At 47.5% G+C, this 13,351-nt stretch overlaps 1 protein-coding gene across 3 annotated transcripts in view; it reads right to left on the bottom strand.

The window, feature by feature from the left end:
- The window catches only part of LOC144511943 (sodium-coupled monocarboxylate transporter 1-like), a 673,058-nt gene that overhangs the window by 91,602 nt on the left and 568,105 nt on the right, over window positions 1–13,351 (bottom strand). The window contains exons 1-3 of one of the 3 annotated variants that reach the window (XM_078242429.1): window positions 2,177–2,282; window positions 1,915–2,008; window positions 1,410–1,813 (exon numbers count right to left, since the gene is read on the bottom strand). The exons of 1 other annotated variant lie outside the window; for it this stretch is intronic. In XM_078242429.1, the coding sequence (XP_078098555.1) occupies window positions 1,410–1,763 (354 nt within the window). In that variant the 5' untranslated portion in view covers window positions 1,764–1,813; window positions 1,915–2,008; window positions 2,177–2,282. Of the gene's footprint in view, window positions 1–1,409; window positions 1,814–1,914; window positions 2,125–2,176; window positions 2,283–13,351 lie in introns of those variants that run through there. One more of the 3 variants, XM_078242427.1, reaches the window with a different exon arrangement.

Below are 13,351 nucleotides of genomic sequence, written 5' to 3'. Positions count from 1 at the left end.
GAACCGATTTTTAGGCCCTCACACTATTTTACGAGATCAGTGCAATCTGCACCAGGTGAAGCAACATCAGAAAATAGCTCCCACTATCCCTTTAACCTAGCCTGCCATTCAACTAGATCATAGCTGACCTGTATCTTAACTCCATCTACTCACCTTGGCTCCATAATCCTTAATACCTATGCCTAACAAAAGTCTATCAATCTTAGTTTTGAAATATTTAACTTTTGGGGGAGGAAGTTCCACATTTCCACTTGATATTGTTCTTTCTGACATCACCACTGAACAGCCTGGTATTAATAGTAATTTTTGTTGCTATGTTCTTGGCTCCCCCACCAAAGCAAATAGTTTCTCTCTAACTACCCAATCAAAGCCTTAATTATTTGATCTTCTGTGCCACTGGTATTTGTGAGAACTTACTGTGCACAATTTGGCTACCAGGTTTATGTTACAACAATGACTTTAAAAATGTTACATAAGCTGCAAATTGGACTTTGGAACATGCTGAGATCCTGGAGGGGGCTATTCTTTCAAAATATAAGGATTCCTGCTTGCATTTATATATCGCCTATAATGTAATAAGATGTACCAAGGCGCAGCATAGGAGCATAATCAGACAAGAATTTAGCACAAGTTTAAAGTGATATTAGGACAGGTTTCCAAATTCTTGGTCAAACAGGTAGATTTAAACACTGTCGTAAAGAAGGAGAGAATACTGAGGTTTAGGGAGGAAATCCAAGGTTAGGGTCCAAATAGCTGAAAGCACTGCCACTAACAATGAACTGTTCAAAATCAGGATGCACAAGAAAACAGAACTGGAGGGTACGGAGATTATGGCTGGTTATTATACTGAAGAGTATTCCAGAGATAGGGAAGTGTGATGCCACGGAAGAATTTGAAAACAATTATGAGAATTTGTGAAATTGAGGAGTTGCAGTACCAGAAACAGATGTAGGTCAGTAAGCATGAGGGTGATGGGTGAATGGGACTTGGGGTCAGTTAAGATATGGATGACAGAGTTTTGGATAATCTCAAGTTTATGAAGGATGCAAGACAGGAGACTGACAAGGAGACCACTGGAGATAACCAAAGGCCTGGATGAGGGTTCATCAGCCGATGAGTTAAGGTGGGTGTGGAGATGGACAATGCTACAGAGGAGGTAGTAACTGGAGATAGAGAGGATTATGGGATCAGAGATGAACTCAGGATGCCAAAATTATGGATGGTTGAATTCAACCTTATACAGTTACCAGGGAAAGGGATGGAGTCAGTGGTTAGGGAATGGAATTCATGGTGAGGGTCAAAGATTTCAGTCTTCCCAATATACAGTTGAAGGATCCCTTGCTCATCTAGATGTTGGACAAGCAAAGTCTGTTCAGAAAGATTTGCAAATGATTTTTTTTCATCCTTACCTCATAAGCACTGGTGATGTTGAGATTGTAGAATATAGGCAGGAAGATTTCTGCACTGACGATGGTCACTATAGCATAGCTAAAGCAGAAGATCAAGAAGATGGCCCCATAGCGATAAACCTCTGCTGGAGTCCCAATCACTGTGACCGCAGACATAAAACTGGCAGTAAGGGACATGGCCACGGGCACTGCCCTCATCTGCCTTCCCCCCAACAGAAACTGACTGTTGGATTGTAGGCCCCTGTCTTTAATTGCATGATAGATTCCAATGGATGCAGACATGAGAAGCATGACCACGAACACCACATAATCCCACACAGTAAACCGAGCCACAGGAGCGCCAGAGATGGACATTTCCAAGCAGAAGAAAAGTGGGAGTTGACCACTTCAGTGAAGAGAGTGTCCTTTAAAAGAAAAGTTTAACAATAAACTGCCAAAAGCATTAATTATCAACACAAAAATATCAACACAAACAAAACCTCACGTCCTTCTAAATATCTCTTACCAAGAATGATAGAATAAAATCCAAAAATGCCAATAAAGGAGGTTTGTTAAAATTTTCAGTGCCTTCAGTACAGATGCAAAATGGTGACAGGACTCTGTAAGAGGTATAGGAGCAGAGAGTACGAGCAGTTAAGTGCGAGTCAGAGCCAGGTGCAAAAAAACAGATAGCTCATCCCACACACTAACTCTAAGCCATTCCCACAGCATGGTTCAAAGAAAACCTTTGTGCCACACCTGACGGATTGAATAACAAATTACCTTACCTCAGATCAGGATTATTCATAAAGAAACCGCTGACATAGTACGAATTTATTACTACTTCCAATTGATGTCACCTTCTAAACTCTTGACTTCGGAGTCAACAATTAATCATCACAAATTGTATTTATATTTGGACCGGAACTATAGACATGCTTATTCAAAACTTTTAATGTAAACATTTGGCTCTGGAATCACAATAGAAACGTGCAGGACTTTACACTTACTATTGGCCAACACATTCCTTATTTGAAATTTGTCCTTTGAACCTTGGCAGCCTCACACAACAGACTCCTATGAATGGTTGCCCAGCAGTGTGAGGTTTCCTGGCCCCATTCCTTCCTCACTTTTTCTGAAGTTGGTGATGTTAGTTACATATCTCACTCCACTTGGCTCAATTGTAGGAGACAGAGGTGATGACAGAAAGCTGCTTTAATGATCAGAAGCCAGTGTCCAGTCGTGTACCACGGGGATCTGTGCTGGGGCCCCTATTATTCGTCATTTATATAAATGACATAGATGACTACGTGGGGGATAGGATTAGTAAGTTTGAGGATGACACAAAGATTGGATGGGTGGTTAACAGTGAGGTGGAGTGTCTTGGGCTACAAGAAGATATAGACGGAATGATCAAATGGGCAGATAAGTGGCAGATGGAATTTAACCCTGAAAAGTGAGGTGATATACTTTGGAAGGAGTAATTTGACAAGGCAGTAATCAATGAATGGTAGGACATTAGGAAGGAACAAAGGGACATTGGTGTGTTTGTCCACAGATCTCTGAAGGCGGAAGGGCATGTTAGTAGGATGGTAAAAAAGACATGTGGTACATTTGTCTTTATCAATCAAGGCATCAATTACAAAAGCAGGGAAGTTATTTTAGAATTGTATAGAACTTTAGTGAGGCCACAGCTGGAGTACTGTGTGCAGTTCTGGTCACCACATTATAGGAAGGATGTGATTGCACCGGAGGGGGTGCAGAGGAGATTCACCAGGATGCTGCCTGGGATGGAACATTTAAGTTAAGAAGAGAGGTTGGATAGGCTTGGGTTGTTTTCATTGGAGCAGAGAAGCCTGAGGGGGCGAACTGATCAAGGTGAACAAGATTATGAGGGACATGGGCAGAGTGGATAAGGAGCAGCTGTTCCCCTTTTTGAAGGGTCAGTCACGAAGGGACATAGGTTCAAGGTGAGGGGCAGGAGGTGTAAGGGGTTTGTAAGGAAAAACCTTTTCACCCAGAGGGTGGTGACAGCCTGGAATGCGCTGCCTGGAAGTGTGGTAGAGGCGGGTTGCCTCACATCTTTTCGAAGTATTTGGATGAGTACTTGGCACATCATAACATTCAGGGCTATGGGCCAAATGCTGGCAGATGGGATTAAGTGGGAGTTCAGGTGTTTCTAATGTGTCGGTACAGACTCGATGGGCTGAAGGGCCTCTTCTGTGCTGTACGATTCTATGATTCTATCAGCCCCGTTCCACAGTGCCCCAAAAACTCATCTAACTGCTCAGACCAGAAATCAATGTTATTCCACCGGAGGCTAGTTCAGAGATGGGGAAGTGGGGGAGAGGTGTGGGGAGCAGTATGGAGTGTGATCAGGCAAGAAGGTGCTGGGTGAGGAACCCACTCTTCCCACTTCCCTCTGGTTAAGTCCAGGTCAAGAAAGCCACTTAAAAACGCCATCCTAACGTAGCTGGTATTCAACCAGAAATGGGCAGAGGACTCACCAGCTGAGGAGGCCACGAGGCAAATCCTGCGGGTTTTGCTGCAGCCCTCTCCTCTGCTGCTGCACTCCCTCTACCACAGACGCTCAGTAGCTGCAGTGTGTACCATCTGCAAGATGCACTGCAGAAACTTACCGAAGATCCTTAGACAGCACCTTCCAAACACACAACCACTTCCATCAAGAAGGACAGGGGCAACAGATACATGGGACCACCACCTGCAAGTTCCCCTCCAAGCCACTCACCATCCTAATTTGGAAATATATCGCCGTTACTTCACATTGGGTCAAAATCCTGGAATTCACTCCCTAACAGCATTATGGGTCAACCCACAACACGTGGACTGCAACATTTCAAGAAGGCACCTCATCACCACCTTCTCAAGGGTAACTAGGGATGGGCAATCAACGCTTGCCAGCCAGCGACGCCCATGTCCTGCGAATGAATAAAAAAAGCCTTCCAATGGTGGTGGGTGTGGTGGGGTCCCTCTTTCAAATCATGTGTTTACATATTGGGAGGGGTTCTATAGAAAACTACCCCCTGCCCTTGCTGTCGAAACATAGACCAAGGTAGTTCAATCCTTACATAAGTGCTCGCTATCTACAATTACCTAACAACACCAGTGCCCACTCGGTGCAGTTAAACTTTCTTTACCTTTCTAAACCTACCTCTGCATCTTAGTGCCTGACAGGATCTACAGCAGAGGTGGAGGCAGACTTCTGTCTGCCACGCCTTATTGTCTGTAACGGGTGATGGATCCCTGGAGATGATATGATTGAAACATATAAGATTCTTAGGGGGTTAGGCAGGTTAAATGTTGGGAGGCTGTTTCCACTCATGGCAAAATGTAGGACCAGAGGGCATCGTCACAGAATAAGGAGGTGCTTGTTTAAGATGGATTTGAGGAAGAGTTTTTTTCTCTCAGAGAGTGGTGAATCTTTGGAGTGCCCCAGGAAGCTGTGGAGGCTGAGTCCTTGAACATTTTCGAGGCTGAGATCGAAAGGTTGGGAACTAAAAGTTACGGACAGAAGATAAGAAAGTGGACTCATCAATTATCTTTGCCATCTTTTCAAAAAACATTACTTTCCCCGTACAAAACCTGCTGCCTGTCATTAACTGGTCTATTTTCTTCCGAATGTGCACATATCCTGTCCCTCAGTATCTTCTCCACCACTGATGTCAGACTCAGCGGTCTATAATTTCCTGGATTATCCCTGTTTCCTTTCTTAAGCAAGGGAGCAACATTGGCTATTCTCCAGTCCTCTGGAACCTCGCCTGTGGTCAAAGAGGATGTGAAGATATCTGTTAAGGCCCCAGGTATTTCTTCCCTTGCCTCCCGCAGTAACCCGGGATGGATTCCATCTGGCCCCGGGGACTTGTCTACCTTAATGCAATTTATGTGACCTAACACTTTCGATACAAAGTACTCATTAATACCGATACAAAGTACTCATTAATACCGATACAAAGTACTCATTAATACCGATACAAAGTACTCATTAATACCGATACAAAGTACTCATTAATACCGATACAAAGTACTCATTAAGGATCTCACCCACTTCCTGTGGCTCCACGAATAACTTCTGTCCATTGTCCTTGAGCGGGCCTACTCTTCCTCTTGCTACCCTCTTGCCCCTAATATATGCATAAAAAGCCTAATTTAAGTTCCTACTTTCACTATACTCCTCAGGGGTTTTGTCAGTTTTTAGTTGCCTAGACCTATCATATGCTTCCTTTTTCCTTTTCATAGAAACATAGAATCCCTGCAGTGCAGAAGGAGGCCATTCAACCCATTGAGCCTGCACCGACAACAATCCCACCCAGGCCCTATCCCCATAACCCCACGTATTAACTCTTAATCTTCCTGACATTAAGGGGCAATTCAGCATGGCCAATCAACTTAATCTTTGGACTGTGGGAGGAAACCCACGCAGACACATGGAGAACGTACAAACTTTACACAGACAGCAGCCACCCAAGGCCGGAATCGAACCCGGGTCCCTGGTGCTGTGAGGCAGCAGTGCTAACCACTGTGCCACTGTGCCACCCATAAAAGGGGCACTCGGATTTGACTAAGTTTACAATTTCCCTTGTCATCCATGATTCCTAAAGCCTGCCATTTCTATCCTTCATTTTTGCAAGAACGTGCCTGTCCTGCATTTCAATCAACTGGCCTTTAAAAGCCTCCCACATGCCAGACGTGGGTTTGCCCTCAAATAGCCGCTCCCAATCTACATTCCCCAGTTCCTGTCTAATTTGGTCATATTTGGCCTTTGCCCAATTAAGCACCCTCACCCAAGGGTCCTGATCCATGACTGCCTGAAATCTTATAGAATTATTGTCGCTAAGCCCAAAATCCCGCCCCACTGAAACATCAATCACCTGGCCTGGCTCATTCCATAATACCAAGTCTAGTATAGCCCGTCACTGGTTGGATTGTCAACATACTGTAAAAGCCCTCCTGGACACATCTAACAAATTGCTCTCCATCCGAGCCCCTGGCTGGAAAGGAGTCCCAGTCAATTTGGGGGAAGTTAAAGTCATCCACCACAATTATCCTGCTTTTTCCATACCTTTCCAGTATCTGACTACACATGGTAGATGGTACACACCGCTGCCACTGTGCCCGATGGTGGAGAATGTGGATATGCTGCTTTGCCCAGTGTGGTATAAAGCTGCACTCATCTAGGCAAAGGAAGAGTTTTCCATCATACACCTGACTTGAACCCTGTAGATGCTGGACAGGGGAGTCAGGAGGTGAGTTACTCTCCACAGAATTCCCAATTTCTGGCCCACTCTTGTAGCTACAGTATTTATATGACTAGTCCAGTTCAGTTTCTGTTCCATGATAGTCCCCAGGTTGTTGATAATAAGGTGACGTGGAGATGCCGGCGTTGGACTGGGGTAAGCACAGTAAGAAGTCTCACAACACCAGCTTAAAGTCCAACAGGTTTATTTGGTAGCACTTGTGCACTTGTGCTACCAAATAAACCTGTTGGACTTTAACTTGGTGTTGTGAGACTTCTTACGATAATGAGGTGTTCAGTTTTGGCATTACCGTTGAATAACAAGGGAAGATTCTCTCCTGTTGGAGATGGTCATTGCCTGGAACTTGTGTGGCATGAATGTTATTTGCCCCTTGTCAGTCCAAGCCTGAATATTGTCCAGTTCTGCTGTTTATAGATACAGAGACTGGAATTTTACCCTTCCACCAATCACAGGAATCGGAGCGGGCAAGGGGCAGACCATGGAAAGCAGGACGAGCGAGACTGTTAAATCCCACCCAGACTGTGGCCAGGTGGCCAAAGCCTAAGTAACTAGGCCCGACATGAAATTGTACATTTTGAGCCCAATTTCACCATCAAGTTGCGCTCTTTTTCGGGCGTGAAAACTTGGTAAAGTCGGCATGAGGTGAGTAGCACAATCTGCGACCGCCTCCGCACCCATTTCCTCTTTACCAAGGGCCTAAAATGGCCACTGTCGGCTGAAACGGGCGCGACTTCAATTTAAATACATTTGCATGCATTTAAATTAACTTAATAGACTGCACAACCAACCTTACCGGCATTTCCCCTTTTACCAGCACATTTGCCCGTCCAGATTCGGCACTCCAGCTTCCGAGGAAGTAAGTTCAGAGTTTCAGGCAACTCTCTGCCTCAGATCGGTGGTGGGGGGGGCGTGCAGGGAGGTGAGTCAGATCACTCTCTGGTGGGGTGAGGGAGGTGAGTCAGATGTCTCTCTGGTGGGGGGGTGAGGGAGGTGAGTCAGATGTCTTTCTGGTGGGGGGGTGAGGGAGGTGAGTCAGATGTCTCTCTGGTGGGGGGCGGGGGGGGGTGAGGGAGGTGAGTCAGATCACTCTCTGGTGGGGGGAGGAAGGCGGGTCAGATGGCTCTCTGGTGGGGGGGGTGAGGGAGGCGGGTCAGATGGCTCTCTGGTGGGGGGGGTGTGAGGGAGGCGGGTCAGATGATTCTCTGGTGGGGGGGTGAGGGAGGTGGGTCAGATGTCTCTCTGGTGGGGGGATGTGAGGGAGGCGGGTCAGATCACTCTCTGGTGGGGGGATGTGAGGAAGGCGGGTCAGATCACTCTCTGGTGGGGGGGGTGAGGGAGGCGGGTCAGATGGCTCTCTGGTGGGGGGGGTGAGGGAGGTGAGTCAGATGGCTCTCTGGTGGGGGGGGTGAGGGAAGCGGGTCAGATGGTTCTCTGGTGGGGGGGGTGAGGGAGGTGGGTCAGATGGCTCTCTGGTGGGGGGGGTGAGGGAAGCGGGTCAGATGGCTCTCTGGTGGGGGGGTGAGGGAGGTGAGTCAGATGTCTCTCTGGTGGGGGGGTGAGGGAGGTGAGTCAGATGTCTTTCTGGTGGGGGGCGGGGGGGGTGAGGGAGGTGAGTCAGATCACTCTCTGGTGGGGGGAGGAAGGCGGGTCAGATGGCTCTCTGGTGGGGGGGGTGAGGGAGGCAGGTCAGATGGCTCTCTGGTGGGGGGGGGTGTGAGGGAGGCGGGTCAGATGATTCTCTGGTGGGGGGGTGAGGGAGGTGGGTCAGATGTCTCTCTGGTGGGGGGATGTGAGGGAGGCGGGTCAGATCACTCTCTGGTGGGGGGATGTGAGGGAGGCGGGTCAGATCACTCTCTGGTGGGGGGGGTGAGGGAGGCGGGTCAGATGGCTCTCTGGTGGGGGGGGGTGAGGGAGGTGAGTCAGATGGCTCTCTGGTGGGGGGGGTGAGGGAAGCGGGTCAGATGGTTCTCTGGTGGGGGGGGGGTGAGGGAGGTGGGTCAGATGGCTCTCTGGTGGGGGGGGTGAGGGAAGCGGGTCAGATGGCTCTCTGGTGGGGGGGTGGTGAGGGAGGCGGGTCAGATGGCTCTCTGGTGGGGAGGCGGGGGGGTGAGGGAGGTGGGTCAGATGGCTCTCTGGTGGGGGGGCTGTGAGGGAGGCAGGTCAGATGGCTCTCTGGTGGGGGGGGTGAGGGAGGCGAGTCAGATGGCTCTCTGGTGGGGGGGGTGAGGGAGGCAGGTCAGATGGCTCTCTGGTGGGGGGGGTGAGGGAGGCGAGTCAGATGGCTCTCTGGTGAGGGGGGGGGGTGTGTGAGGGAGGCGGGTCAGATGGCATATGAGATCCACCTTTGTACCAAGAAAACCCTGAGTTCAACTGTCAATGCGAGTTCAGTGAATTGAAACCAACACCCAATAGACTTCACCAGAATGGGTAGTATCTGTTTTTCAGGCAGTCAGCCTAGTTTGGGGAAAAGTTAACTTAACTTGTCATGTAAGAGCAGCTTCTTTAACTTGTAAGTTCTTTTTAATAAAGATAAGTTCAAACCGCAGTCCTTTGTCTGTCTTGTAAAGTAAGAGCACCGAGGTAAACACTTTTTGAGTGATAAACTGATACAGGTGTTCTTATAGTGTATTTCCCACACAACTAGACTGTTACAGTATCTGACGAGTGATGAACGGTGCTGAACATTGTGCAGTCATTAGCGAATATCCCCACTTCTGACCTGTTGAAGGTCATTGATGGAGCAGCTGAAGATGTTTGGGCCGACACACTACCCTGACAAATTCCTGAAGTAATGTCCTGAAACTGAGATGATTGACCTCCAACAATGACAACCATCTTCCTTTGTGCCCGGCACGACTCCAACCAGCAGAGAGCTTCCCCCTGATTCCCATTGACTCCAGTTTTGCTGGAGTTCCTTGATGCCAGACTTGGTCAAATGCTGCCTTAATCTCAAGGGCAGCCACCCTCACCTCGCCTCTGACATTCAGCCCTTTTGTTCATGTTTGAATCAAGGCTGGAATGAGTTAAGGAACTGAGTGACCCTGGTGGAAAATGCTGCAAATGTTCAGCAGGTCTGGCAGCATTTGTGGACGAAGGGAAGCAGAGTTAATGGGCAGAATCGTATGGCCCTGTGATGATGCTGTAAAATGTAAGTTACCTTCAGGGAAACTGGAAAATGCCATTGACGGCAGGGGGCCACAAAATTCCACCCAATATTTCAGGCCAATGAACTATCAGGAGATATTCCATTGGGGAATGAAGCATGTACATGAAGTCTGAGTATATGATATAAAAGATCAGAAATTCAGTGAGGTGTGTTAGCACAAATGCTATAGTCACCAACTTGGCTACCTGAGCAAATAAATGTGCAACAGTTCAGTGTTGGCTCATGATTTCAGCTTCCACGTCCAGAGTGATTGAATTTTTCCAATATCTTTAATGAGATAAAAGACTCTTTGTGCTTCTTACAGTTGCTGACTTGTGTGGCTGCAGCAGTGAGGACAAAGAATGTTCATTGTGGGAAGCAGAATAATTGGTAATGGCATCGTGCCTCCAAACGAACCCTCACCAACCCCTTTCACGGCTTCTCCTGTACAAAATGCCAAGGCTTTTGTCACAAATTGGATGAGGTGCTGTAGGTTTATCACGGATTGTTCTGGGTCAGTGCAGTCTCCTGGTCTATGAGTCGAACACATTCAGAAGGATGATAACAAACTGCCCAGTGCCCACACTCTTCCAGGACCAATGAGTTGTTACGATTTTTACCAGCCCCTGGGTGTTGGAGCTGGGGTGGGCGGGATGTGTACCATAACAGTGGGTGGCCACCTGGGAACTGATCCCAAGTTTTCATGTTTCCCTCTGGATTAGACTTAAACCAATGTAACCAGTGACAACGTTGTATCGGATATAATGTGACCAATGGTAACAAGCTGTAAGGGTCAGCTGACCCAGTAAACCATGGAACCAATTACAGAATGATGTGATGGTCAGCTGACCAGCTGAATCAGTATAAAGAAGAACCTGTTGGGAATTGTGGGAAGCTTGGAATGGCCCAGGGCAAGGCTCCAAGTTTGGAGTAATGATCGGCCTTTTGGCTAAGATCAAGTGTAGTATGGTCGGCAGCCCATGGTCGGCCGCACTTGGTTGAGGTCATTAGGTTACGCTGAGGCTTCATATGTTTCATATGAAACAATTTTTTAAAGCGGCATCTCGGCCTTTTGGCTAAGATGCAAATGAGCTCAAGTCTTGGAGGAGGAACCTCCCCCTTCTCCAATCAGCTTGGCTCATGTAGATCGAGCCCAGGACAGGGTGGTTTAGTCGCTCGCCCTGTCTTGTCAGCCTGGATCTGAAATGTCTCAACTTGTTGAGACTCTGAATTGGATTTGATTTGATTGAATTGGAAAAGTATATTTTTTTTAAAATGATGTTTCTTTATTAAAACCTTTCTTTGATTTATAAGTTGCAGTGAGTTTTGTTATATTTTTATTGTCTGCGTTTGAAGAGTTCCTTCTGAAGAAACATTGGTCGCAGAGGAAAACCCATCGTAATGTGGTGTTTGTTTTTGAAGAAGTGCTGCAACCATGGCAGAAGGTAGAAGTAAACCGGTGGGATTTGATTGTCCTCCTGTCTTTTCAGCTGCTGAACCATATCGGCAATGGAAGGCAGAGGTGGAAATGTGGATCCTTGTCACCACAATATCAAAAAAAAACCAGGTATGGCATTAGCTTTGTCGCTTCCAATTAGGAGCAAGATAAGAAGCAAAGTATTTTCTGATTGGACAGCAGATGCCCTGAATAAAGGCGAAGGGCTGCAGCTCCTGATACAATACCTGGATAAGTTTCACCAGAAAGATGAGTTCTTGGAGAACTATAAAGGATGGGTGATGTTTGACAGGATTAGGAGACAAGATACCCAGTCCATGGAAGAGTATATCACGGATTTTGATAGGGGCCGTAACAGGCTAATGAGATTTAATTTGGAGATTCCAGATGCAGTGTTGGCCTTTAAGCTGTTGGACTGTGCAGGCCTGTCACATACGGATACTCTTTTAGTAATGACTGGAATACAGTTAAGGGGAACAGAGCCCCTCTTTGATCAAATGGCAGCATCATTAAAAAAGTGTTTTGGGAAACACCCTTCCCCGCCACCTTGTTCAATACAGACCGGAATGCCATAGCGCCCAGAACGGAGGAGTCAATGTGACTCAACCGCGTGCCAGAACAAGTGGTACACGAAGGCCTTTAAACAGAGACACTAACATTAATAACAGACCTAGTGTCGAAAACGGTTATAACCGATTTGAAAATGGGGAAAGACGCACATGGGAAACTGATAAAAGATGTTGAATCAAAGGAATGCCAGAGGGATTGTGAATCGCTGTTTCCAGGGCGATTCCCCCTTACCACTACATTGTAAACTGCCCGAAAAGAAGAAATCGTGTCTCTGAAACCACAGGTGACACAGAATACATGGAAACCGACAGTGACGAGGATAAGGACCAGGAAGGCATTGTTTTGGTGGCAGGAAAGTTGAGTCCCATAATGAGCGTCCTGATGATAGACTCTTTCAACTGTTCTGTTTTAGAGAGTGGATGTACGTCCATTGTCTGCGGCCAAGATGGGCTAGATTGTTATTTAGGGTCTCTTGATCACAAAGACCAAAAGAAAGTAAAAGAACATGATAGTTCCACCTGCTTTAGATTTGGAGATGACGACACTGTATCATCCTCCAAAAGGGTGATACTTCCCTGTAAGATTGCAGGAATCAGTTTATTTATAAGTACAGATGTAGTTTCCAGTGATATACCTTTGTTGCTAAGCAGGTTTGCGATGAAGAAAGCTCAGAAAGCCCATCGGTTTGAAACAGGATAAAGCTGTGGTATTTGGGAAAACTGTGGACCTACATTTTACAAGATCTGGCCATTATTGTCTTCCCTTAAGTGAACCGAAATGATCAGACCAAAGGATTCATGAGGCATTAGTGTCGCTAACAGACAACAGCATGATGGACAAAAAAAAGATTCTGAAACTCAATATGCAGTTTGCTCATCCAACACCACAGGATGCAGGTGTGCTGGACAAAGGATATAATCTCATTGAACAAGTATCAGCCCAGTGTGAAATTTGCATACAATATAGAAGGATACCCCCACATCCAGTCAGGAGTCTACCATTAGCAGGGCCGCGATTTTCCCAAAAGTGCTGAATTGGCAGGAAAACTGTTCTAAATCCCGACTGTTTTCTCAGTGCAGCTTTTCACCCGAATCTCCGCACTCTGTGCACCGCAGAGGTCCCAGTCGTGAATCTCATTAAAAACCCAGGGGGGTGGGGGGGGGGGGGTGAGGCCTATTCGCGCCGGAGTCTGACAGTTCTGGAACTCTGCGCATTGGTCCTGATTTCTCAGTCTCCCTGTTTGCTGGTCAGCTTGATCACTGGCCAGCCCAGGACCCCTGCAGTGCTGCCCCTCCAGCCTCCCCCCCCCCTCCCCCCCTCCCAATGGCCCAATCGCGGCCCCGACATCAATTCCTGGGCCAGCCCTGACCCCCTGTCCCGGAGCACCACGATGCACAGCCCACCACCCACCCCCCCCCCCCCCCCCCTCACTCCCCTCACCCCAGCAGACACCCCTCCTGCTGACCCCCTCCTCTCCCTGGGGTTCAGACACCCCCCCTCCCCCACCGGAAGCAGG

Source organism: Mustelus asterias, chromosome 25 (genome assembly GCF_964213995.1).
Source record: "Mustelus asterias chromosome 25, sMusAst1.hap1.1, whole genome shotgun sequence".
NCBI classification, from domain to species: Eukaryota; Metazoa; Chordata; class Chondrichthyes; order Carcharhiniformes; family Triakidae; genus Mustelus; species Mustelus asterias.
The sequence above is the reverse complement of the archived record's forward strand: the minus strand, read 5'-3'. Positions and strand labels throughout refer to the sequence as shown.